This window comes from Adiantum capillus-veneris, chromosome 21 (genome assembly GCF_014529385.1).
Source record: "Adiantum capillus-veneris isolate H3 chromosome 21, ASM1452938v2, whole genome shotgun sequence".
In the NCBI taxonomy this organism is placed as follows: Eukaryota; Viridiplantae; Streptophyta; class Polypodiopsida; order Polypodiales; family Pteridaceae; genus Adiantum; species Adiantum capillus-veneris.
Genome location: NC_140951.1, coordinates 680,347 through 707,679, shown reverse-complemented (window position 1 = coordinate 707,679; position 27,333 = coordinate 680,347). Strand labels below are relative to the sequence as shown.

Genomic DNA, 27,333 nt, shown 5'->3' with positions numbered 1-27,333 from the left:
GGAAAGCAAGCACTCCATAGCTCTTAACCTGTGACAAAACTGAAAATGAGGCTCTCCCCCTCCTAAATTCAGCGCCAACTCTTGTTGCATGAGGCAAGTGCACCAAAAGGTGCCACTTGGCACATTTATAAGCATTTTCCCGTTTCGGGGTTGCCGTCTAAAAATATCCCAACCGGTTGCCCAGTTGACTTCACGGCAGAGTAAGAAAATGTTCCCTTTGTCATTCCGGAGGTAATGACGTCAACACATTTTCAGGTCCCAAAATAGCAGTTCCCTAAATTTTAGGAGATGCTGCCATTGTATATTTCTAGGTCATCCGACCCTCTTTGTACACTGTGGCCACACCCAGAATTGAAATGTAGCCTCTGTAGCAAAGGATTCCACTTTGGCTAGTCAATGACCCCACTTTGGCTAACCATAGTCTTTGTCCAACCTTAGTGCTCTCTTGACCTCAGGCCTGGACTTCCTCTGGACAGTTCCACACTAGCTCTGCAATGCAAGGCAGTTAGATTTCCCGAGGGGTGTTTCCAAAAAGTGAAAGTAAATAGATAATAAGAAAGAAATCAACAAAAAGGATAGATAGTAGTCACACGCTGGTGACATACCCCCCTCTTGAAATCTCAAACGTCCTCGTTTGCATCTATGTCGTACATGCTTACTGTCAACACTGATGTATTCAACACCTATCGACACATATACGACACATACATGCTCATTGTCAACCCTGGTGTATACAACACCTCGTCGACTCATGTATTGCTTGCGCGTGAGCCCTGTCCCAATGACATAGTGGTAGCTTCGCACTCTGCCATTGCTTTGAGTCACTAACTTTCCAATGACAAAATGGTAGCTGCACATTTTGCCACTGTCTTGTAGTACACGTTGGATCCCATAACACTTTCGAGCATACCCAAACCAACAGTTTAAGAATGCAGTTACACATGTACTCTTTAATAGAAGCAATTACTGTATCCTTGACAAACTGACAAGAAATACTCACTTCTATAGCACTAACCAAACTTTTGGACATTCCATAAGAGCAATTGCCAAACTGACAATCTGTACAGCTCTAACATTCATGTAACAGGTATTTGATTTGAGCTCACTTTCAATACCATGTACATCATTTGTTTCAGAAGCCATTGTCACACTGACAATCCATGTAGCTTTGAAACTCAAGTGGTCAACGTAGGTTGCAAGTCGAAGGCTTCCAGGTAAAGTGATAACACAGTTGGTGACTTTGCAAGTTCACCTTCTTCCATCCACTTAGCATCCATTGGTGGATAGTTTCTGAACTTTACCAAGTAACGCCTAGAAACCTTGCCTTTCACTTTCCTTTCTTTGTGTGCCAAAATCTGTTCAGGGACCAAGATCTCGTCAAGTTCCTCGACTTCCGGCTCATCTTCAGCTGGCATATCTTCTGGCACATCACCCACATAGGGTCTGAGAAGACTCACATGAAACGCATTGTGAATCTTCCAACTGTCAGGCAATTTCAGCCTATATGCAACATCACTGATTATGTCGCACACTTGAAAAGGCCCATAGTAACGCATGCTGAGCTTTGGAAACAGTCTTTCCTTGCCCTTCATCTTCTTGAACCTTGCCTTTTCAAAGCGTAAAAGCACCCAATCACCAAGTGAATATACCACTTCACGACGGTGACGATCAGCTGCTTTCTTTTGCTTTGCCTCAGTCTTTTCTAAGGCCACTTTGACCTTCTTGTACATTTCATCCATGTCCTGAACATACTTATCTGCTTCAAATATCTTGTCTTTTGTATGCATTATGGGAGGAACTTTCTTGCCACCTTCAACTATCTCAAAGGGTGCCTTGCCAGTTGATGAATGCATTGTATTATTGTATGCATACTCCACCAATGGCAAATACTGCTCCCACCTTCCTTTATGCTCTGACACATAACACTTCAGCAAATCTAGGACAGTAGAATTTGCCTCTTCTGACTGCCCATCTGTTTGAGGATGAAATGACGAAGAGAATTTGAGCGTGGTGCCCATATTCTCAAATAAGCCTCTCCAGAACAAACTTGTCATGCGTGGATCACGGTCGCTAACAATCGACTGTGGCATGCCATGATACTTGAAAATATTGCTGATAAACAAGCGTGCCATCTGATCTGGTTTTATCTTCTTCCTGACAGGAATAAAATGAGCCTGTTTGCTGAATCTGCAAATAATGGTCCAAATACCATCGTTTCCTGTCTGCGTTCTCGGAAGATCAAAGATAAAATCCATAGCAATACTTTCCCATGGTTTATCTGGAATAGGTAGTGGTTGCAATAACCCTGGTGCCTTTTGCCTGTCAAACTTGACCTTTTGGCATATTAGGCATTCTCGCACAAAGGCATCCACATCTCTTCTCAATGTAGGCCAGTAAAAGAATGTCTCAACAGCTTTAACTGTAGCATCGATACCACGATGCCCTGCATTCGGTGGGACATGACTCTCTTCCATAACTTTGCGTCGCAATGGCTTTGTGACAAACAATCTGCCATGCATCATCATGAACCCATCTTTGAGAAGATAGTGTTCATGACGTTGTCCATCCATTAGCTGCTCAAAGACCCTTGCAAAATCTTCATCATTTGCATACTGTTCTCTCATGTCATCAAGTTCATGATGATAAGGAATTGACACAGCTGAAATTTGTGGCTTCCTTGACAAGGTATCAGCCACAACGTTCTTCTTGCCTTCTACATGCACAATCTGAAAATGGAACATGGACAAGATATTTGCCCATCGCATATGCTTCTCAGATAACTTTGTCTGTGTCAAGAAGTACCGCAAGGTCTGATGGTCCGTTTGGACAACAAAGTCTGCACCTAGCAGGTAGTGTTTCCAACTTAAGAGCGCATGAATCACAGCCAGTAACTCTTTCTCATAGACCTGCATTGTCATCTCTGGCCCTTGCAAAATTCTGCTCTCATAGGCTACTACCCTGCCATCTTGCATTAGCACTGCACCAATGCTACTACCGCAGGCGTCGCACTGGACCACAAATGACTTCCTAAGATCTGGCAACACAATGACTGGATCTGAAGTCATCTTTTCCTTTAAGAGATTAAAAGCTAAAATCTCTTTTTGTGTCCATCTAAAGGTGACTGCCTTCTTTTGAAGAGCATGTAAAGGTGAAGCAATCTCAACGAAATTTCGGATAAACCTTCTGTAATAAGAGCATAGTCCCAAGAAGCTTCGGACATCATGCACCGTCTTCAAATCTGGCCATGACTTGATCGCTTCAACTTTTGCAGAATCCCTTCTGACACCATCCTTTGAGACAATGTGTCCCAGAAAGTGAATCTCTTCCAGAAAAAACTCACTTTTCTTTGCATTGATGAGCAACCTATGACTGCGTAACTCTTTCAACACAATGGCCAAGTGATGCCTATGATCCTCTTCATTCTTTGAGTAGACTATCATGTCATCAAAGAATGTACCAACAAACTGCTGGTGTGGACATAAAATTCTGTCCATCATCCTATTGAACGTAGCAGGAGCATTTGTGAGACCAAAGGGCATCACTAAAAATTCGTAAAGGCCAAACGTTGTTCTAAAAGCAGTCTTGTGCACATCCTCTGATCTAATGCGGATCTGATGGTACCCACTCTTTAGATCTATCCTGCTGAACATAGCTGATCCTTCTAATTTGTCCATAATATCATCAATTCTAGGTATAGGGAACCTATTCTTGATGGTATTCTTGTTCAATGCACGGTAGTCGATGCACATACGCCATGAGCTATCCTTTTTCTGCACCAACAACACTCGAGAACAGAATGGAGATGAACTGGGCTGAATCAGCCCCTTTTCTAACAACTCCTGTACTTAGCCCATTATCTCTTTCTGCTGAGCCGCACTAACCCTGTACGGAGGCTTATTTGGTGGGCTACTGCCTGGCACCAAATCTATCGCATGGTCCTTGGGTCTCTCTGGCGGTAATTGAGATGGTAATGAATCGGAAAAGCAGTCACTATACTGTTGTAAAAACATTGACCTTTCTTTATCTAGCATAGATAAATTTGATTCATCACAATCTGACACTTCACGTGCAAAAACCAAGTACGCAAAAAGATGCTTTTTCATTACAGAAGTAATAGCAGAAGCTGATACAGTGGGAATAGACTCCCCTTTAAGCTTTACATCCAGAATGTGAGTCTTTCCCCTGCTCTGTACAGTGATCTTTTTGTTGTAGGCATCCATGATTCCCTGTACACGAAACAACCAAGGAATACCTAGCAACACATCACATCCGTCCAGTGGCATGATGTAAAATTCTTGAGCATCTACATAGGACTAGATATGTAGGCGCAACTTTTCGATGATGAGTGTCACAGCCTCTGTATGGCCAGGACATGCCAAACCTGCCTCTGCTGTATACCCCATCTCTTCAGGTCTGATTCCCAACTTTGAAGCCAATTCTGGGGAAATGAAGTTGGCTTTGGCACCTGGATCAAAGAAGATAAGCACTGTTTGATCCCTGACCTTTCCCCATGCTCTGCAAAGCTCACTTGCATCTAAATTGGGCTTGTCGCCCACCATATCTGGCACTAGACCAGCCATGGGCTTCTTTCCTTTCCTGTCCTCCTTGTCATCAGAATCAGCTCCTTGTCATCAAAATCAGCTGGCCTTTTCTTTGTAGGACAATTGTAGGCAATGTGGCCAGGCTGCTCACATATAAAGCATTTGTTCTCTGTCCTCAGGACTTTCTTTTGCTCTTCGGACTTGCGAGGAAAACGTCTTTTCCATTTCTTTGCTGGTCCCTTTTCTGATTCAACCGTAGCTTTATCTTTCCCTGCGTTGGTTGACTCCTGAGTCCCTTTAGGAGCCTCATTGGGAACGTGCTTCTTGGCTGAATTTTTCTTGCCTGATCCTGCCTTGACGCCAGTGTTAAATTCACAATCTTCTCCCTTGAGCAAACCATTGCCAGTGTTTGCTACCTCTATGAGCTGCGTCAAAGTAGTGACTTTTGTCTTCGTACAGTACTTTCTCAATCCTTTAGGTAGGCCACAACAGTATTTTTCAATCTGTTCTGTCAATGGCACAAACCTATAGGAAGTTACTGGAAGTAGAGCTTTCCAAAACGTCCTATTGTAATCATCCAGATTTCTGCAAGTGGCAGCATTAAGCTGGTGCCATTCTGTCATGACATCTGCTTCAAAGTCATCAGATAACCATGTTGCTGCAAAAATCTGCTTGAAGTAAATCCATGTGGACGGAGCTTGCCCTTGAAGCAATAAAGTTGTCCACCATTGTCCCGCATTCCCTGTCAAAGAAAGTGGCTGCCTTGCGGACCTTTGAAGCCTCTGTAAAGTTTCCCCCTGCATAGGCCTTGTCAAACTGCTGGAGGAATGAGAGAGCCTTCTTCCTGTCATCAAACCCTGTAAAGGTCGTGAAAGACACCTTTGCCACCTTCTTTGTACGGAGTTGGCCTCTCCAGCGACGTCAAATTGTCATATGGAAGTGACTGAAACATGGGAACACTATTAGGGTTCATCTGTGTTCCTTGGCCGCTATTAACTTGACCTGGAAATGCCATATTTGGCTGCTGATTTGTAATTCCAGCCATACCAAAATTTGCCTGTGACATCCCAAATTGGCCCTGAGTGCTCTGAAACCCTGGTTGCATACCCATGACACTGTACATGGGGTTAGGCATCATCGTTTGAGCACCCCCAAACACTGTTCCTGGCGTGTAAAACTGATTTCCAGGTGCATGACCAGCCATGCTCTGGAATACCGATCCACCTCCAAAATAGCCAGGGTGTACTGAAGGTGGTGGGAAGACCTGTTGCATAGCCTGTAGGTTGCTTCCCTGCCCATTAGAACCAGCTATAGGCTGTTGAAAGGTGGCGGGCTGAACTGGTACAGCTTGAAAGACTGGCATCTCAGACACCTGTTCTTGCACCTTAGGCACAGGTTGTGGAGACTGCATGTTCTCCATCAAGTGTAGAGGTGTTTCCATTGACTGTGCAGTATGAATCGCCTGTGCTCGAGCCTTAACAGGCTTTTGAATATGATCCAGTGACCCAACTTGCTGAGACGGAACAGGAGGTTGCAGAAAGGCTAAAAACCTCGGGTTCTGCATTACTTGTGTGAACATAGCCACAGCAGTTTTCAACTGGGTCCTGAATATATCGTCATCTGTCTGTGGTGGTCTTGAGGACTCACCCACTTCATGTGTCTGTTGACCCTGTGAAGAGGAAACCTCTTCAGTCACATCATTTGGTCTGTCAGCCATAATTGCAATTTCCTGTGTCTGGTCTATGATCCCGTGTGTCTTCAAGCCCAAAACTGACCAAGGCTGACTTCTATGGGAAAAAGTGATTTAATCCCGTTGATGGAACCATGTAACCGGCCTGTTCAATCCAAAAAGGGCAGTAGACTTTACTTCAAACCTTGATTTAGCTTTCACCCATTATTAGTCGTCTATTATACATGTACTATAGTGACACAAGAGAGGGGAATGGGATACAGATGCTAGTATGCACCTGTATGAGAAGACCGACACCAGATTGGCCCCTAACTTAGGCGCCCCTTTCGGTATTTCTTTATTGTTTAAAAGAGGGAATAAACGTTGTGGTTCTTTCCAAGCTACCCCACACAACCTCGGCTGAATTTTGACTGTTCTGGCCTGATTTCGGCAACATAACTGTACTAGAACCCTTCACAGTCAGTATTCCCACGCATTGAATGACTTTCCCGACGCATACGGGCACTTTGTAAAGCCTGGTGAGAATCTGCAGCACGCTGAATTCTCTGTTTTAAGCCCTGAAAATGCGCCAGATCACCTGTACAGCGGTCCCCTTGCGTCCCCGAACCTCCTGGGGGTATTAGGGTCCGTTTAGGGCCAAAACCCTAAACCTGCAAAAATACACAGCAGGCTGTAATTTACTGTTTTGGGCTCCGTTTCGCGTGCCGGTCGCATCCGTAGCAAGTCCTCGAGCTCCCGCACCTGTAGGGCTACTTGCCCTTTGAAGCGGACGAGATTTCTGGCGTGAAACCTCTCCGAATTCACCTGTACCTGCGGGGGGATTAGCCGCTAGCTAATCCAGTACCTGTGCAAGAGGCTCTTGCCTGGGCAATCGCGCATGAACCCACACAACTGTACATTGGTCAAATGAAGAGCCCACTAGAGGGGCATAACATACTGCCAAAGAGGAGAGAGAGGGCAGTGCGTAGCGTGCAGGGCATCACTCCTGGCACCGCACTGTGCATAAGAGGGAAAGCAAGCACTCCATAGCTCTTAACCTGTGACAAAACTGAAAATGAGGCTCTCCCCCTCCTAAATTCAGCGCCAACTCTTGTTGCATGAGGCAAGTGCACCAAAAGGTGCCACTTGGCACATTTATAAGCATTTTCCCGTTTCGGGGTTGCCGTCTAAAAATATCCCAACCGGTTGCCCAGTTGACTTCACGGCAGAGTAAGAAAATGTTCCCCTTGTCATTCCGGCGGTACTGACGTCAACACATTTTCAGGTCCCAAAATAGCAGTTCCCTAAATTTTAGGAGATGCTGCCATTGTATCTTTCTAGGTCATCCGACCCTCTTTGTACACTGTGGCCACACCCAGAATTGAAATGTAGCCTCTGTAGCAAAGGATTCCACTTTGGCTAGTCAATGACCCCACTTTGGCTAACCATAGTCTATGTCCAACCTTAGTGCTCTCTTGCCCTCAGGCCTGGACTTCCTCTGGACAGTTCCACACTAGCTATGCAATGCAGGGTAGTTAGATTTCCCGAGGGGTGTTTCCAAAAAGTGAAAGTAAATAGATAATAAGAAAGAAATCAACAAAAAGGATAGATAGTAGTCACACGCTGGTGACACCTGATATGTAACCACATGAGGTCACACACAAAAGCATATGCAACACTTCCACATCCACAATCAGCGTCCTTACAGCCCCACATCCGTATACGTACCACATCAGCAATCGTGTATGTATAGGTGTTTGTCCGCATTGCATACCATATTATCACATGTCTGCACCATCCAACCCATACACAGCTGCCATGTCATCAGTTTGTCACCCTGAAAACGCTGCAGATCTGCACCGGATTGACAAGAGAAGGACCCAGGTGGACAATATGGCAACTCATGTTAGGGAGGGTAACTTATCTATGTCCTATCTCTAACTTATGGTCAAAGCCATGGAGTCAAGAGTAACGCAAGGTGGATGCTTATCACAGTGTCCCCCTCGGGTTCGAGCTCATTGTTTCCACATCTTTGAGAGCATCTGGTGCCCCTGGCTGAGATCATTTACGACCTATGACTTGAGTTGATTCACACCCTATGCCACTAGTACGACTGGGTCCAAGTGACTGCAGAAGTACATGGCAACTTCATCAGACTCACACAAACAAGACCGTTCTTCGAGCACAAGTCTCTTCATTGGCCTTACCAACCACCTCTTTGACTCTTCCCTCCAGCCATTATATGATAGACTGACACCATCACTTAGATCACACAAACATAAGACATCAACTAGAGGAGGTTCCCATGCACCCTAACAAACAACAACAAAAAAATTAAAATCATTTTGCAAAATTGAAAACAAGTTGGTGGACTGCAGTTTCACTGTATGATCACTTCAAAAAGGAAAGAGTAAACTAGAAACTAGCTTAAATAGATGTTTTTGACACTAACAAGCCCATCATTAGGTTACTCCCTAATTGCTACAATTATTTCTCATATGAGAAATTCAACATTTGGCCAGACAAGAACATCCTTTAGGAAACATCTAATGATGTTTATTAAACACAGATATGTGCAGAACTACCAGCAAAAAGTCGAATTAGCACAGTTGGGTCTTGTAAACAGAAGAAAACAAAATCCAAGGCAAGCAGTAGAACATGGAGCTCACCTGCGTGGCAGTTCTGAATCCAAATTTGCCTGCCCCAAAGTGCGGCGAACTTCTCGGATGCGACCATTCAGCTCTTGTAAAAGGTCTGTATCACCCTGAGCACTAGCCAAGCTCATGTAAACTCTGCCCATTATCAACTGATCCTTCATGAGACGGACTAGAGCATCTGAATCTTCATCGCCCTGCCTCCATATATTGTACTTCTTGAATATGCTACTATCTATGCCTTTTCGTCGTTTGAGAACCACCTCCTCAAGGTTGGCTTCAGCTCCAGAGATGCCTTGAGTGAGCTCTGTTGCTCGCCTCTCTTTTCTTTCCGACCTTAATCGCTGCCTGCAATTGATGAGACCACCAAGGGGGCATATTAGGTATAGCGAAACACAGGTGAAGCTAGCATGCATAGGGGAGGGACCAAAGAAAGACAGGGGTATCAAAATTTAGTAGGTGGGTTGTTGGGAGTACGCACTTGCCTTGAAGCTTTGTCTGGGTCATCTTTGTTAGGATCAGCACCTAACAAATTTTAACAGTCAGAAAGTTGAACAATAAACCCAATAAGAGAGCAAAAAAAATTTATCTCCTTCCATACCAGCATTCACAACAGCCTGTGTCTGGATGTCTCCTTCCTCTCTTTCATGTATGTCCAACGCTTCCCTTCTTGAGATGTGATTAATTGGAAGAGCTTGCCAATTCTCTTCTACGATATTTGAATTCACGGCCTGCTATCAAAATGTGTCCTAAGAATAAGTGCTGTGTCGAGATCAAATTTGATGAGCAACTAAAAACATCACCCCAAGCGCACCTGAAATGTGTCTACCTCGTTGAAGTTTGGATTCCCCGATTTCTCCAAGATCCATGATGCTGATAAATCTTTCCGACCTTTCACATTCAGGCTCAATGGTCCTGAATCATCAGAGGTTGTCTCGATAACCTTAACCACCTGTGCAACAATGCAACCATTACAAGGATCACAAGGAGCCTAGAATGCTCCACATGGAAGTGTACTGACCTCGGTAGGAAATGAACTTTCAATCTGCTGTAAAGCATGAAGCCTTGCAACATCCTCATTCTACAAGAAATGGTAAGTTCTTACTTCTCATGTTCAAACTTGCATGAAGCAGTCGCCATTTGCCCAGCATTTAAAGATGTAAGTTTCTAGGTTTCAACACTATCAATTTTGGCTAAAAGAAAAGCAATCAAAGACATACCGTCATGATGGAGCCATCCAGAGCTTTGTCTACATCTGAAACACGAAGCTCTCTCTCTCTCTCTCTCTCTCTCTCTCTCTCTCTCTCTCTCTCTCTCTCTCTCTCTCTCTCTCTCTCTCTTTCAGCTCAGTTTTGTATCAATTTTGTTTCATTTGTCTTTCCGATAGACGGATGACATACACACAATGTACATTTGATTTGTCTCATAGGCCGATTTCGGCCTGACATAGACGTTAAAAATCTTTCTTTCTTTCTTTCTTTCTTCTCTCCACAACTCTAGAGACACCCTGGACCCAGGAATTACAGGACTATCATGATTGGCCATACAATGGCCAAACTATATGGGGTAGTTCCTGAGGCTGAGCTTAGTTCTTATGGGGAGGCTGAGGGCCTACGGGCTCCTGGCGGGACCTGGCCAGGCAAGCCTTCCCTACTATCGACCACATCTTTGTTCTGCACTGCCTCATTGGTGGGGCAAAGGTGCGGAAGAAGAGGCTTTGTTGCTGCTTTGTGGATTTCCGCAAAGCGTTTGACACCGTCCCACGGGAGAGGCTCTTTTGACGACGGGGGATACCTTCGAAGATGATATGGAGGGTTTTTGGCAGAAATTAGGGTTTTCAGAAATTAGGGTTTCAGCAGTCGGGTAGCCATGTCATCACTTTGCAACAGATTGAGAGGCCACAGATCTATATGATTTCTCGCATGTTTCGACGCGAGCACACAGTACCACCGGACATCATCAGGGCAAAGCTTGCCAACCCCCCCCCCCCCCCCCCCCCCGATAGTGGAGGCACTCTTCCAGACGGTCTACGTCATCCAGAGAGAGAGAGAGAGAGAGCTCTCGACCGACACTCACACAACGAGCATTTGAGTCAGCTATACAGATATCAGAAGCTCAATACAACAGAGCATGCTAATCAATCTACATTTCGATTTAGCGACGAAAGCAGAAGCCAGTGTGTCTCGTAGTGTAAAATAAAGATACCCTAATGATACTTTGTCGCCTGTTTCTGGTGGTGGTAACTAGGATACATGGTACACACAGATTAGAGCATGGTTCGGAGCACACGGTCATGACCTAGAGAGTTTGCCACCTTTCCAGTTCGACCTCGACTCCCCCAGCTCCATCTCACGTAGTGAGAGAAACATAGTGATCCGACATGATCTCTGGCAGCTCTATATCAGACAGACTTGGATCACATCTCCCCTCCGGCGACACTCTGAGCTGACCAATCACCACCCGTGAGTTGTGTGGCATGTAGGTGTCCATATAGCGTGGTCGTTGTATGAACCCATCCTCCAATATGGTAAGAAAATGGTCTGTAGTGTGACATCTTCCATCACACAGACTAGAGATCGAGGGGGGGGCGAGCTCGTGACATTCCCAGGGGGAGAGAGTGTGTAGAATATACAGAGAAGAAGTGGAGAGCGAGGAGCATTTTGTTTGCAGATGCAGAGCTTATGCGGATATCAAAGACCGATACAAGCCCCTATTCAGAGGGCAGCCTACCTTTCGAGATATCATGCACTCCCGAGGTCAGAGACAACTAGGGTGCTACTTACTAGAGATACAGAGGCACGGTGACACACTTCTGCAGCCACCTACAAAGACCCCGGGAGAGGGAGATGGTCACAGCTCCTATACTCCGCTACACCACTACCCGTGCTCACCTCCCACATCACATCACATCCGTCGGACATCGGCTATTAGCTCTTTCCCATTCACCACCCACACAGGCCACACCCCCCGCCCAAGGACTATGCCACAGAACAATTGGTATGATGATGAGTGCAAAGACCTGTATCACCAGTTGCACGCACAGCGGACCCTTGGGGAGATACATGATCGAGAGGCCAGGTGACAGATGAAGATACTCACATGCCGAAAGCAGCGAGCCTTCGAGGAGGCACACGAGCTAGAGCTATACCGCTTATTCATGAGCATGGACAGTGCCACAGCATGGCGCACCCTTCGCGAGCCACGACCGCCTACCCCCTATTGAGGATCCACAAGTATCGCACGATTATGTAGAGAAACTCTATGAGGTACCAAACCAGCCTCTGATCCCACAACCACCCCAGCCTCGACCCACGCGCTCCTCTTTCTTCACAGCGGAGATGGTCAAGAAGGCCATCCACCGTCTACAGCACCACCTCTCTCTCTCAAATAAGTACCTCATCTATGCACACATTGTTCCATGGAAAGATGCTGGACCAAAAGACAGAAAAAAACCCACACACAAGCAACCAGAGAGAGGCAGATGGAGGGATAGAAAAGAACTCATTAATCAAAGTCGCGCATACCTGGTGTAGAAGAAAAATTTGTGAGCCGGCCTGCTAAAAAAAGCAGAGGAGCTGCCACGGAAATCAGCAGAAGGCTGATTACAGGAACCCGGCAGACATTGACTGCTCGGACCAACACCTGCTGCCCTCGTCGTGAGGGCATGATGATCCCAGCTGATGGCCCTTGTGTGTTTCGTTACTAAAAGTTCTCCTGCCTTAGCACACTTTGTTGAGATCAGGCAGCGTCATTGCTAGACGTGGACACGCTGGTGCTAATAGCCCATACAACGCAAGACAAAGATGTCTATGAAACCACATCTGTCAAAGCCATAGTTGTGGCAGGTTGCCATCCTGAGAAGTTTGCTTCCGCAATAAGGCAGGAAAGAGTGTTGCCAAAAGAAACAGTGCTGCTTCTACTTTATAAAGGCAAATGTTGCTTCAAATGCAAGAAAACCTCCTATCAACAGAGCGAACCAGACATCAAAGTTGCAAAATGTGCAGATCATTGTGCAAGCGCGGTTCGTGCCCATCTGAGTGTGATGTTTCTGTGGGTTTTTATTGGTCGGGGTGTTGTTGCCGGCCTTGGGGGGGGGGGGGGGGGGGGGGGGGGGGGGGGGTTGACTGGCTTTGTGCGCGAAATGAGGAGCTGGCCTCGTCTGTAACACGTTCTTTATTTTTATCCAAGAATCAAGAGAGGAGTCTTTACTGCAATTGCATGAGGTTGGGAAGCTATCAGAAGAAAAAGAACGTAGCGAGAGAAACCCTGGACTGGCCAACCTGAATCAACTGATCGTGGAGCGATCTCTGCGAAGAAAGGTGAGAGGTCGTTGAGGAGGACCCGGAGGGAGTCAGTGGAGCCCGTGATCTGCTACATTTCTGCAGTCGTCGTCTTTCTGTCTGGCGAGATCAGAGACCCTGACACCCCCAGCAGCTTTCAAGGTTTACCCGTGGGAATTACCGTTTACTATTCACCATTGATTCACTACCTAGTAACAACGAAGGTTAGCACGCACGAATTTTAAGTAAGAGCCGAGTCGCACCCTGTGCGAGCAGGGGGAGAGGGGTGAAGCACCGGGGAGGGGGTTGAGAGAGGAGAGAAAAGTTGTTCGAGTAGGAGGGCATCAGGGAAGATCCCCTCTAGCAAACAAGGCAAAAGGAAGGGCTTGCAAGCAGGTGGTGACCGACGGGGGAGGCAAGGCAAAGGCAGTAAAGTGGCACTGGGTGACATCGCGACAGGCGAGGCAAAGGCGAAGGTCATGAGAGTGCAGGGTGACAGCGGCACTGAGGCGGGGGTCAAACGTTTTTTGTTTTGTGACTCACTACATGCACTATAATGCATGTGCGGTCGATTGGTCAAGATATCTCCCAGCGAGGCAATTTACTACTTGATACGGGTTCGAATCTTGCATTCCACTTTTGAAGGGTAAGGATCTCAAGCTGGTAGGCAAGCCACAGGTCAGGTCGGAGGAATCTTCGAAACTAATGAATAAAACAAGCTTCGAGTGTATGCAAGAAACGAGGTGAAAAGTAGCTTCTACAGAAAAATAGTACTAACCACTGTAGCTAGTTGTTTTCGGCGTCAACATTCCATACCTTTAAGTTTTGAAAAACAATCAGCAACCCCTTCCTAGCCCCTCATCCATTATATATATAGAATTTGCTAAAGGTCCTTAAGTGACCCCTCATCCTTAACTGCATGGTGATCAACGCGGAGCCAGAAGCCATGCGGGAGCAATAATTACATAGGGAAAGGTCCTTTAGAAGGAAAGCTCACTAAAGGACCTTTCTCGGTCGTCAAGATCCAGGAACGAGAGGCAATTGGTAGTCTCTGACCGCGATGCAGCACAACGAACAAAGCGCACATGCAAAGATTTCTAACGTCTATTGATTTGTCCAACAACTTCTAAAAATGATTGTATATATATTATAGAGTTGTCTGTGTATCTGAAATCTGACGATGCAGGGTAGAAATTTCGACAAGGAACAGATAGTAGATGTGTGGCTCACATTCGCTACCCAGCAACCTTGGACCTTGACGGACAGGATACAAACCATCTCTCTCTCTCTCTCTCTCTCTCTCTCTCTCTCTCTCTCTCTCTCTCTCTCTGTGTGTGTGTGTGTGTGTGTGTGTGTGTGAGACATGCAGAGGCATTATTGAAAGCTTTATGTTTATTAATGATTGATACATACTAAATTACCACGTAGGCACCATTTCAACCTGCCACATGACAAAACCTTATAACGAATGACCGCGGGAGCAACCGCTTGCACAGAGTGGGGCTCAGAACCGTCCGCGGGAGATGACCCTAGCAAAAGCAAAAGCCACAGCGTGACCTGCATGGTTTTGGGTTGGGATTGCTCCAAAGAGGAGCGCCAGGCCGGGCTTAACATTTCTCGTTTCTTCATCCATGTCATGCACGCAGCAGAGCAGCCCCTGCGAGTGCAATTTACATCTCTGTGTTGTCGAAAGCCAGGCCGCCATTGTTGTGTCCTTGTGTTCATATTTTTGAACTTAAGGGTGCCCTCCCTAAATTGGGCACCCTCCCCAAACAAGGGTGATAGCCCGCGTGAGACATAAGTCTTGGAGCTCTGGCAGGAGCAGCAAGGTTTGCAATAGCTCAGGAAATCGAAAGTATTTCTCAAGGAATTGAAATTTTTAATTTTCCAAGGCATGCAAAAATCAGATTTTTTTTAATGCATGGCATGCAAAACGTCGGCAAATCGTGAAAGCACTAAAATATACAAACTCCGTGCAAGGCATGGTGGGAATCCTGGAGAAATTAAGACGCTTCACAAAGTTTTAGAATCGGTGAGAGACAAGCATAAATGACAACAAATTGCGCTAAAATGTGCCAGATCAAGGCCATAAGATGGGCCACAACACATCGATAATGCTTGATTATGAAGCACATAATCAAGTATTGTCTACCAAAGGACAACCTTAGTTGGTTGACAAGGTCGTAGGTACGCATATTTATTGAAAGCCAACTTGATTTTGAGTTTGTTTTGCAGAAACATTCTTTACAATTAAGAAAGATAGTACGACTATCTTTCCTACGTCTCTTGAGAATGTGTATAGTTGTGAAAAAGGAGCAAGGCTCCGTTTGAAGACGCTCATGGGCACAGTTTGTGTAACCAACTAGTGCATTGAATTTTTTATTAGACTTCCAATTTGGTTGCAAATTGGGCAAGGCCCTCGGCAGCAGGAAGTACACTGATCCAAGAAACAATATTCGGCAAACAATTTCTCGGTTTTCTCTTTATTGCAACTCATTCGATTATTAAGATGGCAAGACCCATAAGCAAGCATATTAAATGAGGTACCCAATTGATTTTTTTATATCGAGTGTGTGCTTGATGGCTATGGTATGCAATGGATGTCTGTGAATAATCAAGGATAACAGTCATCAAGCCAAGCACGTACGAGATGCATAACTTGCAAATATTGTTCTACTTCTCCTTAAGATCTACACAAGGTCATTTTTTTTGTGAATGATCGACAAGGTTAACTTTCTTTTGCTAAGGCATTTGTCTATGAGCAAAGTATTCGTAGCTATGAGCAATGGTAGCATCCAAGGTGGGGCTACAGAAATGTATCATGCAAAGACAAAACTTCCCATGTTTGGAATATACTATGAGCATACGAACTGGGGTGGGACTTGCCTAATTGTCTTTAGGTTTTTACATCACAAGAGGGCATATACGGTACATACGCTAACTCACTCAAGCAGTATATATGGCTATGAGCCAAATTCGACTGAGCTTGTTACTTACCAAAAATGTGGCCACAAGTGGACGACAAGGTTAGTAAATTACAAGTTCCGCTTGTTTCTTCTATAAAGTTAACCTTTTATTTGCAACAAATTTATCAATTGTGCAAAGCAAAGTGCTTTGTCAGTCTTCATGTGAAGCAAGGCTTCTCTTATGTGCCAAGGCATTATCGACTGACTTCAGATCAATGATAATGGTACACATCTTTGGCACTACGTGGATATATGCTCACAGTTTACACGCGCACTGTGATGTATCCATGCAAATGTAATCGTGCAAGGCACGTATTTTTGGTGCTTTCCCTCTCATCCTTGGAAGACCATGTTTATAGGAAACCAAAGCTATACAGGATTGGGCACATGGTACCATCACTCTCTACAATAGAAGGGGTGATAAGAAGAGGTTTGACATGGCTAGAAAGAAATCTTTGGATACTAATTTTGATGAGAAAAGTGATGAAGAAGAGTACCCAAGTGAAAAATAAGACAATGGGGATGATGCATGTCATTAAATATCTAATATCTAACCAACCCAAATGATTTTCTCATATTAAACTGATCATTTAATATGGGATAATAAACGGGAACAAGGATTAGAATATAGACATGTGCTTACGGATCTATCTCAACACGGGGCCAATGGTAAAGGGGCCCAAATGAGAGATGGTCAGTCAAAGAGCAAGGTTAACTAATGAAGCTTAAAAGACCTTAGGGTTAGCTTCATTAAAGACCTCCAATGGTTAGTGTTAAAAGCCCTTTGACCTTAAGCAAACTAGGGCTGAGCTTGAGGTGGGAACCCGACCTAGACTTAAGCAAGCTAGGGTTGTGCTTGAGGTGCGAACCTGACCTAACTTAGGCAAGCTAGGGCTGTGCTTGAGGTGGGAACCCGACCTAAACTTAAGCAAGCTAGGGCTGTGCTTGAGGTGGGAACTCCACCTAAGGTACTTGTCATGCTTGATGACTAAGGTACTTGAGGTACTTGTCACATTTAACGAGGAAGTTTCTTGAGAAGCTTCCTATGCATGGGGGGTAAGATGCTTGAGTCAAAAAGAGAACCTACACACTTAATGAGAAAGTTGCTTGAGAAAATTCCTATGCATAAAAATCTCAAAGTTAAGGGAATTCTAAAAGAGCACATGGGACACATGTCAGACCTCTCACTAAGCTTAACCACATGGTGTGCTTGAATGCTATTGGTTGGGCTAAAGAGGGGTCCAATGAGCTTCTACTTCCATCTAACAAATATCTAGATATTTTCAAGCTCTCTCTCTCTAAGGGGTAAGGAGGACACTTGTCAAAAGACTACCCATGTACTTTATTGCATGCTGCATGTGATTGGCTAGGGGGAGAGGGGTCCAATGACCTTGCAACATGCAGAAAGGTCACCGCTCGCCCAAAGCAAGGAGGGGGGGTGCTACGGGGATATACTCCACACACACACTCATTTGCAAGGCCATTCTCACTTGGTGAAAGTTGAGGAACACCACCTCCTTCTCCATGCTTGTGAGAGTGAAAGCCTACACCAACACTCTTGGCTATGGAATGCAAATCTAACCAAGAGTCATGCTTCAATGCTTAAGCTTGTCATCTTCTCCATCTTCATTACTATGTTATTATGTATGCTAGCAAGAAGAGTAATGATAAGTGAGGAACTATTTCTTTCTCCTATGGAATGTTTCTTCTTCCTCTTCCCTATCCTTATTCCCCGCTAGCTCTCTCCACCTTCGAAGGTGTTTGAGGCCTTGGGACTGAGGCTTGGGATAGTTAATGCTTTCTTCAAGTTTATGTTATGCTTGTGATGCATGACGATTTCCATCTTCATTACGTCACCTAGGTTACAAGGAACACAAAGATTGTAATGTACCAAGTCTCTCTTGATGGGAGAAACTATAATACAAATGCCTATTGGAGGGGGGACCGGCTCCATATGAATCCGGTCCTCAACTATTGTCGTGTTCTCTAAACTCTCTCCCTTGCAAAAGTCTCCACTACTCTCTGTAATTAAGCAATTCAAGCCGTGGGTGTAGATACTTAAGTGCCTATTTTCAAAGGCTAAGAGGAGTAGCAACTAAGGTTTTGAATTGCCAAAGCATACACTAAGTAAAGACATAAGTTTAATTAGCATGGCTGACAATAACCAAGAGAGGAGAATGAACATTGATAACTTTGATTTTGCACATGAAGGTGCCAATGATGATGCCCCCATGTTTGTTAATTATCTTATCACTAGGTTGCAACAAGCTATCGGCAACCCCACTTTGCAAGCCGAAGTTACTCAACAACTTCGTGCTTATGGGATTTCCTTTCCTCTCGAAGGGGAGAGAGAGCTTACGAGGCCTCTTGAAGAGACCCCCCAAAAGAGGACTCTCTCCCATACGAGAGGAGGAATCCAAAGATCAAGAAAGCAATGAATCCCTAAATTCCTCCAAAGATGTGGCTCCACGAAGAAGGAGGACTAAACGATTGCCAACTCCTCCCAAGAGGAAACGGTTGACCCATAGTCCTTCTCCTCGTCACTCCAAAAGGGAAGAGAGGAAACCAAGGAAGAAAAGGGCAAAAAAGAGGTCACCCTCTTCTCCTTCTTCTTCACCTTCCTCCTCTACCAATGAAAGCTATGGCTATTGTCCTAGAGAATATAAGAGGGGAGGACATCGCAAATCTTACCCTGCATGGCGAAGGTCAGAAAAGCTCAAGAAGTTCAAAGATGGAGGAAAGAGTATCTCTTTTCTCATCTATGATGGCACCTTTGGTGCTACCGGCCTTCATCCAACAATTTGATGCAACCTTTGGAGACGAGGGCTTCACGGAGTCCTCCAAGCTACGCCATGTAGCTATGCACTTCCAAAAATCAGCTCATCAATGGTGGGCTAGCCTTCAAGGCAATGGCGAAGCCCCAAAGACATGGAAAACTCTACGAGTTTCCATCATGAAGCAATTCCTTGTAAGTGATGCGAAGGACAAAGTGCTCACCGAATGGCGGAGTTTAAGGCTTCTCTCTCATGAATCTATCCACAAATACGTGGTTTTGGGATTTACATCTCAAGGCTACTGTCTTTCAAAAGATAGACTTTGTTGAGCAAAATTACAATTCTGTGCGGAATTACCTGAAGAGATGGCCGAGTATGTCAACTCTCAATGGCCTGACTCTATTAGCAAAGTAATCCACTATACCATGGTTGCTTCAGGCATCAATTTCCAACAAGGGGATAGACGGAATGTCAAACCCATGGAAAATAAAGACAAAAGTGATGCAAAGGGGAAAATTAATGCCCAAAATTTTTCCCACGGCCATTCCAGCAACAACAACAACAATCGGTCCAAGGAGAAAGGAGTTTACAAAGGTAAAAATAAACTCTCTCCTGTAGAGCTTGAAACTTTTCGCAAGGATCACAAATGTTTTAAGTGTGGGGAGCAAGGACATGGCTATCATTCTTGCCCCAAAAGAAATGCTCGCAATGAGACTCCTAGAGCTTCCATTATCAAAGCTCCAAAAGAGGATACTCATTGCAAAGGATCACTTCTCTCCTATGCTTGGAGAAAGGTAAGGGAGCATGATGCTTTCATCTTGTTTGACCCTGGCTCTACTCTCAACTTCATATCAATGGAGTTGGCCACCAAGTTGGGCATTCAAGCTTTTGAGATGGGAGATGTTGTAACTGCCGATGCCGCTTTCAAGAGACAGCAAGCCTCGGTTACTCCCTTGATTGGGAAGTTGAGGCTTCATGTCCAAAGCTATGTCGACAAAGAAGGCTTATTCATCTCTCCTCTCCAACATGAGGATGGTATCCTAGGGATACCATGGTTCAACCGCATGGCTGCCAACATGAAGTTCCCTGAAAGGAGAACTCTACAGGGGAAAGAATATGTATATAGATGCTAATGAGTCTGGTCATACTATACCACTTGTAAATCCTCTTGCCCTTGATAAATCAATGAAAAGCTCAGTTTCTGCGTACATGATTTCTGTCAAAGAATCTTTAAAAGGTCCTAATGTTTCATCAAAGGTGAATGGTAGGAATCAAGAAGAGTTAGACTTGTCTAACTTTCTAAAAGGATTCCAAGATGTGTTCATTGATGATATCCCTATGGACTTACCTCCAAAACGAGGGGATGATGACCATCAAATTGAGCTCCTATCAGGAAGCTCACCGCCTAACAAACCTCCCTATCGAGTTTCACAAGCTTAACAAGAGGATATCATGAGGCAAGTACAAGATTGGGTAGACAAAGGAATGGTGAGGCCTAGCTCCTCTCCCTTTTGCTCTCCAGTCCTTTTAGTGCAAAAAGAAAGATGGTACATACCGCATGTTTGTGGACTATCGCGCACTAAACCATATCACTATCAAAAACAGATTTCCCGTACCTCGGGTAGAAGATCTATTTGATAAGCTAGAAGGCTCTACCTACTTCAGTAGGATTGACCTTAAAAGTGGCTACCATCAAATAAGGATAGTGAATGAAGATATCCTAAATACCGCGCTTCGTACAATGTTTGGCCTTTATGAATATCTAGTCATGCCTTTTGGCTTGACTAATGCACCAGCTACATTCAATCGATTAATGGAGAAAATTTTTAGACCCTACCGCAAATTCACTGGAGTGTTCTTTGATGATATCGTCATCTACTCCAATTTCTTGGAGGAACACAAGCAACATCTCCAAGTGATTTTTCAAGCATTAAGGGAGAATAAGCTTTTTCTCAATCAAAAGAAAAGCGAATTTTTCCTTCAAGAGATTCAATACTTAGGTCATATTATCTCTCAAGATGGTATCCGTATGGATCCATCAAAGTTGGAGGTAATAAAAGCATGGCCTAATCCAAGGAATCTACATGAGCTAAGAAACTTTATTGGTATGTGTGCATACTATAGATGCTTCATAGCAAAATTCTCTCAAATAGCAGGACCATTTCATGACTTAACAAAGAAAAATGTTAAGTATTCATGGACTGCTAAGGAGCAAAGTGATTTTGACAAGCTCAAAGAGAAGCCTATCTCCCAACCAGTCCTTATGCTTCTGGATCTCTCAAAGCCATTTGAGGTCCAATGTGATGCTTGTGGTGATTGCCTTGGAGCAGTCTTGCTTCAAGAAGGGCATGCCATAGCATATGAGAGCCGAAGGCTCAACACAGATGAACGGGTCTTAGGCATTTATGAGAAAGAGCTGTTAGTTGTTCTACATGCCCTAAACAAATGGAAGCACTGTCTATTGGGGACTCCATTCATCTTACGAACAGACCATCAAAGTCTCAAGTACTTCATGACGCAAACAAAGCTTTTCAACAAACAAATGAGGTGGGAAAATTTTCTTTCACAATTTAATTTCCACATTGCTCACATTGCTGTAAGCACAATCAAGTGGCTGATGCACTTTCACGACGACCAAAAGTTAATGCCGTGTCAATAGCAACTCACAATGATCTATCTTCTATGATAGATGAGTATGCTACTGACCCTAACTTTAAATACATAATGTCAGCCCTTGCTTTGGGGAAGAAAGAGGAACCATTCACCTTACAGGATGGTTATCTTCTCCATGGCAATAGGCTATGTGTTACCCACTCCCTTCGTGAGAAAGTCATGTATGAATCCCATGCTCCCTATACGGAGCATAGAGGCATTCAACCTACTCTTCGAGGAGTAGAGACGTACTTTTATTGGCCTACCATGAAAGTGGACATACTAGAGTATGTTTGAAAATGTGTAGTATGCCAAAAGACCAAGTGTGATAGAGGGAGGCAACCTGGATTACTCCAGCCATTGCCAATTCCTAATTCACCATGGGAGAGTATATCCATGGATTTTATCTTTGAATTACCAAAATATATCCATGGGAATACGAGAATATGGACAATATTTGACAGGTTTAGCAAGCAAGTACACTTTATCCCTGTCAAGAAGACTATGAAGGCACACCAAATGGTAACTCTCTTCATATCACAAATTTTCAAACACCATGGATTGCCAACATCCATCATGTCAGATAGAGATCCTAGAATGACCAGTAATTTTTGGAAAGGTCTCTTCGAAAATCTAGGTACAAGATGAATTTCTCTTCCGCCTATCACCCACAAACGGATGGCCAAAGTGAGATAGCCAATCTTACGATTCTTGATCTACTAAAGACCTATGTTACAGAAGTAGATCAATGCTCACAATGGGAAAAGTACTTACCTCTTATAGAGTATGCATATAATAATACTATCCATACTTCTACGGGAAAAGCACCTTTTGAAATCCTAGAAGAAAGACCTAAAAGTCCCTTGCTACTTAAAGTACATGTGAAGATCTTCGCTGCCGATGAGTATAGCCGTGACCTGCACACATCTTTTCAAAAGATTAAGGAGGCTATATCCATCTTCCAACTAAGGCAAAAAGTTGTTGCTGACAAGCACAGAAGGGCCTTAACGTTCAAAGAAAATGATTGGGTCTTACTTAAGTTTCCTAAGGCTCGATTGAGGCAAACGACGGGCAAAAATCCTACGGGCCATCAAAAGTATTATGCTAAACTAGAAAAAAGATACTATGATCCTTTTCAAATTTTGAAGCCAATCAATGAGGTAGCTTACCAACTCAAGTTACCTAACCATTGGCTTATACACAATGCTTTTCATATGAGCCTACTCAAGCCCTACAAAGGAGAGCCTCCAAATGAACCAATTATTGAAGACCCTCCCGAAATCGAAGATCAAGAAGAGGTACTACAACCCGAAGCTATCCTTCGGCATGAAGACAAGGTACTACGACATGGTAAGATTATCCGACGATATCTTATTAAGTTTAAAGATTATCCTTTTGAAGATGCTAGATGGATGCAAGGAATCCAGCTTAAGGATAGTATGAACCTTGTCAACGCTTACAATGCTACATTAGAGTAACCAAATGTACATGTTTCTTTTAAATGATCAATGTTTTTGTCTTATAAGACTAATTCTCTCTTTATTGTGCACAAATTTAAGTAATATGCATACTAAGAATCATGTTTGGGATGACAACGACTCTCAAACACCATGTAGAATTTGTCACCCTACTTGGGAGGATGAAATGGACTAAAAAGCAGACATGCTTGCAACAACTATGTCTCCCAAGCACCAAATGGATTAGTCATCCATCTTGGAATGATGTCATAGGGTAAAAAGGGATCCTCTACCCGCTAAGACAAATTGACTAATGACTATGAATTTATCTCTTTTACCTCATAGTCGAGGACGCCTATGATTTCAAGAGAGAGGTAATGTCATTAAATATCTAATATCTAACCAACCCAAATGATTTTCTCATATTAAACTGATCATTTAATATGGGATAATAAACGGGAACAAGGGTTAGAATATAGACATGTGCTTACGGATCTATCTCAACACGGGGCCAATGGTAAAGGGGCCCAAATGAGAGATGGTCTGTCAAAGAGCAAGGTTAACTAATGAAGCTTAAAGACCTTAGGGTTAGCTTCATTAAAGACCTCCAATGGTTAGTGTTAAAAGCCCTTTGACCTTAAGCAAACTAGGGTTGAGCTTGAAGTGGGAACCCGACCTAAACTTAAGCAAGCTAGGGTTGTGCTTGAGGTGGGAACCTTAAGCAAGCTAGGGCTGTGCTTGAGGTGGGAACACGACCTAAACTTAGGCAAGCTAGGGCTGTGCTTGAAGTGGGAACCCGACCTAAACTTAAGCAAGCTAGGGTTGTGCTTGAGGTGGGAACTCCACTTAAGGTGCTTGTCATGATTGATGACTAAGGTACTTGAGGTACTTGTCACATTTAATGAGGAAGTTGCTTGAGAAGCTTCCTATGCATGGGGGGTAAGATGCTTGAGTCAAAAAGAGAACCTACACACTTAATGAGGAAGTTGCTTGAGAAACTTTCTATGCATAAAAATCTCAAAGTTAGGGGAATTATAAAAGAGCACATTGGACACGTGTCAGACCTCTCACTAAGCTTAACCACGTGGTGTGCTTGAATGCTATTGGTTGGGCTAAAGAGGGGTCCAATGAGCTTCTACTTCCATCTAACAAATATCTAGATATTTTCAAGCTCTCTCTCTCTCTCTAAGGGGTAAGGAGGACACTTGTCAAAAGACTACCCATGTACTTGACTGCATGCTGCATGTGATTGGCTAGGGGGAGAGGGGTCCAATGAGCTTGCAACTTTCTCCTATGGAATGTTTCTTCTTCCTCTTCCCTATCCTCATTCCCCGCTAGCTCTCTCCACCTTCGAAGGTGTTTGAGGCCTTGGGATAGTTAATGCTTTGTTCAAGTTTATGCTATGCTTGTGATGCATGAAGGTTCTCATCTTCATTGCATCACCTAGGTTACAAGGAACACAAAGATTGTATTGTACCAAGTCTCTCTTGATGGGAGAAACTATAATACAAATGCCTATTGGAGGGGGGACCGTCTTCATATGAATCCGGTCCTCAACTATTGTTATGTTCTCTAAACTCTCTCTCTTGCAAAAGTATTGTTCATGCCAAGTTAACTAAGTACCATATTTATGTTGCTACCGTCAATTAAGTTCAACTGCTATGCTCACAAAGAATCTCTCAAAAGTGCTTCACCTAATTTCCTAATTCTGCTACTCTCAAAGTTCATAGGCAATATCCATTACAATGGAAGTGAGGTGGAAGATAGCAGCGATAGTGATCTAGATGTTTCCTCCTTGTTTTTTGAAGAAGAGCATGATGAGAAATAAGGACTTAGGGAGAATGAGGATATAAATTGAAGAGCTGATGCAACCCAAAGTTCAACCTAATGTCAAACAGGAGCTAATACAAGGTATGCTATCTACTGGCGTGACTAGTCATGAGAAGGGTGAGCACTGAGTACCTACATATGATACAACAATTTCCCAATTTATTCATCACTTATTATGAGGAAATTAGAGGCTTCAAAGGAGAGGAAATACACATTCCAATTAAGGAAGAAGCTGAGCCTGTACACCAAAAGCTAAGGAGAATGGGACATGTACAACTTAATGCTTTGAAGGAAGAGGTAGACAAGCTTCTCACAACAGATTTCATATGTCCTCTGAGTACTACAGAATGGGTCAGTCATGTTGTCACACCCAAGAAGGATGGAAAGTGGAGGATTTGTGTTGATTTTAAGCCTCTAAACACCGCCATGAAGAGATATCCATACCCTCTTCCTTTCATAGATGACATACTCGATTCTATTTGTAGGAGGGCATGAGAGGTATAGTGTATGTGATGGATTCTCTGGATATTTTCAACACACCTTGGCTTATCACACCATGGGGATGCTTTTGTTGTTGTGTGCTTCCTTTTGGTCTTGTGAATGGTTGTGTGTGGTAGCAAAAGCACATCAATAAGGTGTTCTCTCCCTTTCTTGGCAAATTTGTGAAGGATCTTATTGATAAATTTTGTGTATATAGCTCTAGAAAGGATCGTTGTGCAAAGATTGGATGGCATTGAAGCAATATGATGAAAGTGGAGGTCAACTCAACCCAAAGAAGTATCATCCTGCTCAACCAACAATGAAGCTTTTGGGGCATATGATCTCAGAGAATGGGATTAAAGCGGATCTTGACAAAGTGGTGCTCTTCCCATCACCTAAGAATACAAAGCAACTTGATACTTTCATTCAAAAGGTAAAGTATATGTCAAGGTTCATTCCTTTGTCCTCTCAACTTTTTATCCTCTACAGCAAGTAGTAAGGTTGGATCCTTTACAATGGACAAATGAATGGACAAACTTGCTTCCTCCTATGCAAGCTCCTAATTGGGATAAGGAGTTTTATTTGAATCCATTAGCAGGTGGGGAAAACATTGGAGCTATGCTTCTTCAACGAGGTAGCAACTCCCACTACATGTAGCCTATCTATTATGCTAGCAGGGTGAAGCTAGAGGTGAAAAGAGGTTATACTGAGGTGGATCTCTTCATGGTGAGTGTGATTTATGCATGTAGAAGGTTTAGGCACTACCTTCTTCCCAAACCATTCACATTTCTCACTAGCTATACTCTTCTACCTCAATTGGTGAATTGCCCTATTTTGTCAAAGAGGCTTATGAAGTGGATTGTGGAGCTACATGAATTCCAATTCTCTTTTCTTGTTGAGGAGAGTACAAGGGCTACATTGGCTGATTTGCTTACTTATTGTTGGAATTAGGGTTTCAAAGAAACACACACAGCTTGGAGAAGACGAAGGAAGCTCAAGGCACACAATAGAGAGTGTATAACTTAGTGTGCAATGGAAAGATAGATAGCCCTAGAGTGATGGGTGTATATACAATGCTCAGGGGAAAAAACCTCCTAAAGAGGGAAAAAATGCCCCGGCGGTCCTAGTGTGTTCACACACATCACTACCACATGTATATGGTAACAAAAATCCCCCATGGAGTGATGCGGTGAATGAGAGATGGCACATGAGTAAAGGGAAGTGCCATGCCCTAAGGACATGATCAGTCCACAAAGGGGAGTAAGCCCAAAGCAAACCACTTATGGACACTCTTGTGTCAAAACAACCAGCCCAATCTGAGTCCAAAAAAGCATGTAAGTCTGGCGGCAATGATCCCCCCTTGGGATAAAACAAGCCAAGATGTAAAGTGCCACTAAGGTAGCGGAAAATCCTATTGACAGCCTGCCAATGCTTAGACCCTGGGCTATGCATAAATTTGCTAACCTGTGAGACTACAAACTGAATATCCGGCCTCGTGTTGCATACATAAATGAGGCAGCCAACAACAGTTTGATAAAGAGTGGCATCAACAGGATCGCCAGCATCATGTAGACTCAACTTCAAACATGTTTCCATGGGGGTGGCAATAGGATTGCAATCCTCAAGTCCAAACTTACATACCAATGTCTCTATGTAACTTTTTGACACAAGGCAATACCACCATCACACTGCTTAAATTGTATACCCAAGTAATGATGCAACAACCCCAAACCTTTCATCTTGAAAGTAGCATTCAAATCAGCCTTAAATTCAGCAATATGTCTCTCATTTGGTCCAGTGATCAACAAATCATCAACATAAAGAACCACAATGAGAAGTACATGACTCTCACGCTTTACATACAATGTGATTTCTGTTGGACTATTACGAAAGCCTTGTTTGACCAAATGAGTGTCAGCTTTCTCATACCAAGAACGAGGAGATTGCTTCAACCCATACAAAGCCTTGTTACATTTGCACACTTTGTCCTCTTGTCCTTTTATGACAAAACCGCGAGGCTGCGTTAGATA

General features: G+C 43.8%; 1 protein-coding gene across 5 annotated transcripts in view; it reads right to left on the bottom strand.

The window, feature by feature from the left end:
* The window catches only part of LOC147430441 (polygalacturonate 4-alpha-galacturonosyltransferase-like), a 74,235-nt gene extending 60,608 nt beyond the window's left edge, over positions 1 to 13,627 (bottom strand). The window contains exons 1-8 of one of the 5 annotated variants that reach the window (XM_086493070.1): positions 13,145 to 13,627; positions 12,389 to 12,824; positions 10,085 to 10,119; positions 9,886 to 9,945; positions 9,679 to 9,816; positions 9,466 to 9,598; positions 9,346 to 9,389; positions 8,880 to 9,208 (exon numbers count right to left, since the gene is read on the bottom strand). In XM_086493070.1, the coding sequence (XP_086349196.1) occupies positions 8,880 to 9,208; positions 9,346 to 9,389; positions 9,466 to 9,598; positions 9,679 to 9,816; positions 9,886 to 9,945; positions 10,085 to 10,119; positions 12,389 to 12,530 (881 nt within the window). In that variant the 5' untranslated portion in view covers positions 12,531 to 12,824; positions 13,145 to 13,627. Of the gene's footprint in view, positions 1 to 8,879; positions 9,209 to 9,345; positions 9,390 to 9,465; positions 9,599 to 9,678; positions 9,817 to 9,885; positions 9,946 to 10,084; positions 10,120 to 12,388; positions 12,960 to 13,144 lie in introns of those variants that run through there. The other 4 variants (XM_086493073.1, XM_086493072.1, XM_086493075.1 and 1 more) reach the window with 4 other exon arrangements.
* Positions 13,628 to 27,333: the final 13,706 nt, after the last annotated feature.